The 5465-nt window shown below is 63.6% G+C and overlaps 1 protein-coding gene across 1 annotated transcript; it reads left to right on the top strand.

Annotated features, from left to right (window-relative positions):
- The first annotated feature begins 846 nt into the window (after positions 1-846).
- Positions 847-4437, top strand: THBD (thrombomodulin). Its single transcript, XM_001509876.5, has one exon. It carries the CDS (start codon positions 1122-1124, stop codon positions 2871-2873), a length of 1752 nt encoding a protein of 583 aa, XP_001509926.2. The 5' UTR covers positions 847-1121; the 3' UTR covers positions 2874-4437.
- The last annotated feature ends 1028 nt before the right edge of the window (positions 4438-5465 follow it).

Raw genomic sequence — 5465 nt, forward strand, 5'->3', positions numbered from 1 at the left:
GCGGGGGCTCTCCTCTCCGGACTCCCCAAACTCCCATGCCCTGATCCTACCTCCTCAAGCTCTCATGCTCTGATCCATCTCCCCAAACTCCCATGCTCTGACCCATCTCCCCAAACTCCCAAAGTCTGACCCAACTCCCCAGACTCCCATGCCCTGATCCCACCTCCCCAAATTCCCATGCTCTGATCCCACGTCCCCAAACTCCCATGCTCTGATCCCACCTCCCCAAATTCCCATGCCCTGATCCCACCTCCCCAAACTCCCATGCTCTTAACCCCCTTCCCCAAACTCCCATGCTCTGATCCCACCTCCCCAAATTCCCATGCCCTGATCCCACCTCCCCAAACTTCCATGCCCCGCCGTTTCGGGGGAGGACACAGAGCTGAGTGGCCCTGCAGGGTCCCGGCCTTACTAGCGCGCTCCCCGAGCCTGGAGCCACGCTCGGGGAAGGGAAGAAATCGATCGTGTCCCTCGTCTTGGCCCTCCATCTCCTGTTCCTGGGGTTCCGCACCCAGGTTGGGGGTGGAGGGGAGGGGGGCTCTGGGCTCGCGGCCCCCTCCTGTTCGGGATGCGGGACGCTGGATCCAGAGCGGGGTGGTCCCTCCCACTTCCCCACCCTATTGCTGCTCCCCTCGGGCGGGGGGAGAGGCCGGGGATGAGGTGCGGCCGGGAGGCCTCCCCGCGGCCCCTCTCCGACCCGACCAGGCCCGGCCTTGCGGGGAGGAGCTGCGGTTTGGGAACGCCCCCCTGGCTCCGCACGCTCGGGGCGGGGGCTCCTGCTGGCCGCGGAGCCCGGGCCCTGCCCTTCCCCCTTCCCCCGGCCCCCCTTCCCCCTCCGGCTTGCCTTCCTTCCCTTTCCCGCCCGGCAGAAGCCCTATAAAGCAGCGGTCGGCTGCTCCGGGCGGGACAGATAACCAGCCCTGCCCTGCCCTGCCCGGAGCTAGGCCGGAGGGGGAGCAGGTCGAAGCGGCTTGGAGCGGGTTCCCTCTCCCCCTGTCCCCCCTGCAGCCGGCTCCGAGGTCCCCTCCCCGGCAACCCCCCGCGGGGACTGACAGGACCGTCCCTCCGTCCAGCCGGCCCCGGTCAGGGGAGGAAGGGGAGGTCTCGCCTCTCCCGGAGCCATGCTCCCGCTGTGGCCTCTGTGGCTCCTGGCCCCGGTCCGGGCGCTGCCCCAGGGTCCGGCGGCTTCGGCCCAGTCTCCGGCCGGCAGCCAGTGCATCGGGACCGACTGCTTCGCCGTCTTCTGGACGGCCACGTCCTTCGAGAGGGCGTCCCTGCTGTGCGAGAGGCGCTCGGGCCACCTGATGACCGTGCGCTCGTCCGTGGCCGCAGATGTGATCGGCCTGCTGCTGGAGAAAGCCCCGGTCCGGACCCCCGGCAGCCGCCTGTGGATCGGCCTGCAGCTGGCCGACCACAACTGCAGCCACGACGGGGACGGACCCCTGCGGGGCTTCCGCTGGGTCACGGGCGACAGCCGCACCAGCTACAGCAAGTGGCGAGACCGGGACGACCCGAGCTGCGGACCGCTGTGCGTGGCCGTCCCCGTCTCGTCGGCCGAGCGGGACCTGATTTGGGAGACTCAGTCCTGCGACGCCGTCTCCTCGGGCTTTCTGTGCGAGTACAACTACCCCAACTCCTGCCAGGCCCTGGCACTGGCGGCCGGTGCCCGCTACGTCACCCCCTTCGGGGGGCACGGGGGTAACTTCCAGTCGCTGCCCCCCGACAGCAAGGCCTTCGTGTCTCAGCTGGGACTGGAGCTGACGTGCGGGGTGCAGGGGCGTGGGGACGGGCAGGAGCAGGGGCTTCGCTGGGGCCGCCCGGACCCGGGGGCCTGGGACTGCAGCCTGGATCAGGGCGGCTGCCAGGGCACCTGCAAGCGGGAGTCCGGCGGGCCCGAGTGCGAGTGCCCCGGGGAGACTGTCCTGCTGGCCGACGGGCGCTCCTGCGGGCCGGCCGGCGACTTGTGCTCGGGCAAGTGTGACCAGTACTGCATGGAACTCGAGGGCTCCGACGGCTTCCAGTGCATGTGCGACTCGGGCTTCACGCTGGGCCCCGACGGCCGGACCTGCCTGGACATCGACGACTGCGCCCTCAGCCCGTCCCCGTGCCCGCAGGCCTGCATCAACGAGAAGGGCGGCTTCCGCTGCGAGTGCCACCCGGGCTACCACCTGGAGAACGGCCAGTGCCAGCAGCCCGACTGCGCCAGCCTCAACTGCGAGTACCAGTGCCTGGTCCAGCCCGACGGCCTGCCCCGCTGCGAGTGCGCCCCGGGCTTCGCGCCGCGCCCCGACCAGCCCGAGAGTTGTGCCCTCTTCTGCAACCAGACCCAGTGCCCGGCCGACTGCGACCCCAGCCCCGAGGGCCCCTGCTCCTGCCCGGCGGGCTACATCCTGGAGGAGGAGGCCGAGGCCGAGGGCGGCAACGTGTGCAGCGACATGGACGAGTGCTCGGCGGGCAGCTGCGACCAGGGGTGCCGGAACCTGCCCGGCTCCTACGAGTGCTTCTGCTACGAGGGCTTCAGGCTGGACCCGTCAATGGATGGGGGCTGCGTGATCGACGGCGACGGCACCGTCGAGGAACCCGGCTCGGGGGAGCCTTCGCCGGCGCCGCCGACCTCCACCACCTCCCCAGAGACCCGGCCCGCCGGGAGGGGCGTCCCCCCCGGGGCGCTGGTCGGCATCGTCCTGGGCGCCCTGGCCCTGGCCGCGGTGCTGGTGGCCGTAGGGTGGCGGCTGCGGAGGCGCCAGTGCCAGGCGCTGGGCCACAAGGGCGCCGGGCCTGCCAAGGAGATGATGCTGCACCAGATGCGCGACCATCCCGCCCCCCAGAAGCTCCAGGTCCTGGGCCGGGCCCCGGGGGTGCCAACCGTCTGAGGGTGCGGCCGGAGGGCTCAGCCGGGCAGTGCCCCCGGAGCGCTCAGCCGGGCAGTGCCTCCGGAGCGCACAGCCGGGCAGTGCCCCCGGAGCGCACCGCCGGGCAGTGCCCCCGGAGCGCACAGCCTGGTAGAGCCACCGGCGCGCACGGTCGGGCAGAGCCAAGGGAGTGCGGAACCTCCCCCGTCCCCAGAAACCCCTACTCATTTTCCCGTCGGACCCAGCCCCCGCCCCCTGCCCCTCGCCCGCCGCTGTTCCAGGACCCACCCGCCTTTCCCCCGGGCGGCGGGGCCGGGGCGGCCGTCGGACACCAACCTCAGCGCGCCGGAGCCGTTCGTGGCTCCGAGCACCCTGACTCACAGCTGGTTTCGGGGGTCTTGAGTGGGCCCCGGGGGGCACAGGGTCTAGCTGATGGGCTCCTTGCTCTCCTCCTTCTAAAGTTAGTCGCTGCCGGCGCACCCCAGGGGAAACTTGGCCCCGGGGCCACCTGAGGGTGGGACCCAGGGCCTCCTGCTGGGGGAGAGGCAGGGCTCCTTTATCTCAGTCCACGTGGGGGGATCTCTGTCCTCCCTTCCTCTCCCTCCCCTCGCATTCCATCCCCACCTGGCCGCCCGGCTGGCTGCAGAGCTCGCAGACCAGAGAGGAAAGCATTGAGAAAGGAAAGCCTTATTCAATGCTCGGAATCCACCCCGCCCCACTCTCCGGAGTCGCCGGGGACCGGGGCGTTCTTGGGGCTGGGCGGGTTACTTAAGGGTCAGACCAGGGCTTAGAAGCTGCCCCCGGGGAAAGCTTCAGGCTGAAGGGGTCGCTGAAGGGGTCACTCGGAACTCGGCCCTCTGGGCTCCAAAAAGATCATACTGACGGGAGAAGCAGAGACTTTGGGTGCCTTTATCCCCAGCCTTTCAAGGTTGTACCTCACAACCAGATCCTGACTGGGCCCGCAAAGGGAAAGGCCAGCTTTGAGCAGCCAGAAGCCCTGCTCTTGACAAATGGACCACTTCTAAGGTGGGCTGGACTACCTATATTTGCTGTCCTCACTGAACGGATTCACCGGATGATTGTCTGGCTCCCCGCCACCCAAACTATGTAGACGTAGCTTGTGCCTCTGGAATTCTCCCATTTTGGGTGAAGGAGGATTGCTCGAAGATGTCGAGGGTTGAGAGCCGGGCCCTTCCCATTTCAAAAAGCTGGGGAGTTTCTGTTTCTGGGTTTCCCCCTTTGAAGAAGCAGCAGGAAGTACACAAACTGGAGCGGGGACTCTGGACCCTGGAGTGGAGGGTGTCTTGGGACGTTTAAGCTGAAGTGATCCAATTGCCTTCAACTTTGGAAGAGAAATTCTGTGTTCTGCAAAGCCCTTGTTTTTTAACTGTATAGTAGTGCCCTACCATTTTGTAAACTTGACATGTGTAAATAATTATTTATTTATTGTAAAGAGCAGGGCAAGGCCTTGCTTGAAAGTGCTTAGTACACTGCTCTGCACACAGTACGGATTCAATAAATACAATTGAATGAATGAATGAATGTTCAGAAATAAATGGTTGTGCAAGCCTGTCTGGCACCAGGACCGGGGGTACTTGTTTATTTTCCGACGGCAGGGAGTGGCTTTGCCAAGCAAGACTTGCTGCTTTCCCTGTCCATTTGTGTCTTTAAACAAGAATTCAAGAACCTGGGGAAAGTGACAGTGCAATGCTGGATTCAGTGCAGTTTGCCATGCTGCTGGCCCACCTTTAAAACTCTACTTTCCGAGTTCCATTTTCTTCTGAAAATTCCTGAAGCCACTGGCAAGCAGTCTGAAGGGATTGGCGTGTGCCTCTCTGCACCAATACCTCGCCTAGTGGAGGGGCTGAATGAACTATCTTTGGAAAACCAAAATACTGGGAAGTGTCAGGGAAAAAGCAGCTTTAATCCATTTCAGAAACTTTAATGGGTGAGTCCCATGCCCGAAGGCACTGCTCAGGACTGCCAATTTGGTACCCTCGCTCCTAGCATCCACCCCCGTAAGCCGCTCCACCATGTGAATGGGGTCCCCCGGCAGCTTCCCCCTCCACCCAGGAAGATGCCAAAACATCATCGGGCTCTGCTAACCTCCCCACATGTCCCACCCTGAAATGAAGGTCACTCCCTCTGGCTCCTCCCTGAGCTGAGCATCTTGTTGAGCTGCCCATCTTCCACCGCAGTCACCGGAGATGCAGTGCAGGATGACTGTGGTGTAAACCTCCTGCCCTTCTGCCTAGGGATGGTGAGGGAGGAGCTCACATCTGGTGGTCATACGGTATCCACAAAGCTGGAAATAAACTCACACAAAGGCAACAGTATACGCACAGAGGTCGATGACCTGAAAATGTCTGGGGATGGAGAGGGCTGGGTCCTTCAGCTGCTGGCAGTGCAGCCAAAGGAAGTTTCTTAGTTTGGGAATTTATAAGTATTTAAGTGCTTAGTAAGTACCAGTGTAGAATATTAAAGGTAGTAAGTACCATCACTATGTGCTAAACCCTGGGGTGGATGCAAGATAATCTGATTAGACTCTGTTCCCTATGGTTTTTGTCCTATTTGTTAAGTGTTTACTATGGGCCAAGCATTGTGCTAAGCAAT

This window comes from Ornithorhynchus anatinus, chromosome 1 (assembly GCF_004115215.2).
Source record: "Ornithorhynchus anatinus isolate Pmale09 chromosome 1, mOrnAna1.pri.v4, whole genome shotgun sequence".
NCBI classification, from domain to species: domain Eukaryota; kingdom Metazoa; phylum Chordata; class Mammalia; order Monotremata; family Ornithorhynchidae; genus Ornithorhynchus; species Ornithorhynchus anatinus.

Bases quoted from the DNA above. Each gene is read 5' to 3' on its own strand.
- THBD (XM_001509876.5), top strand. From the start codon at position 1,122: ATGCTCCCGCTGTGGCCTCTGTGGCTCCTGGCCCCGGTCCGGGCGCTG.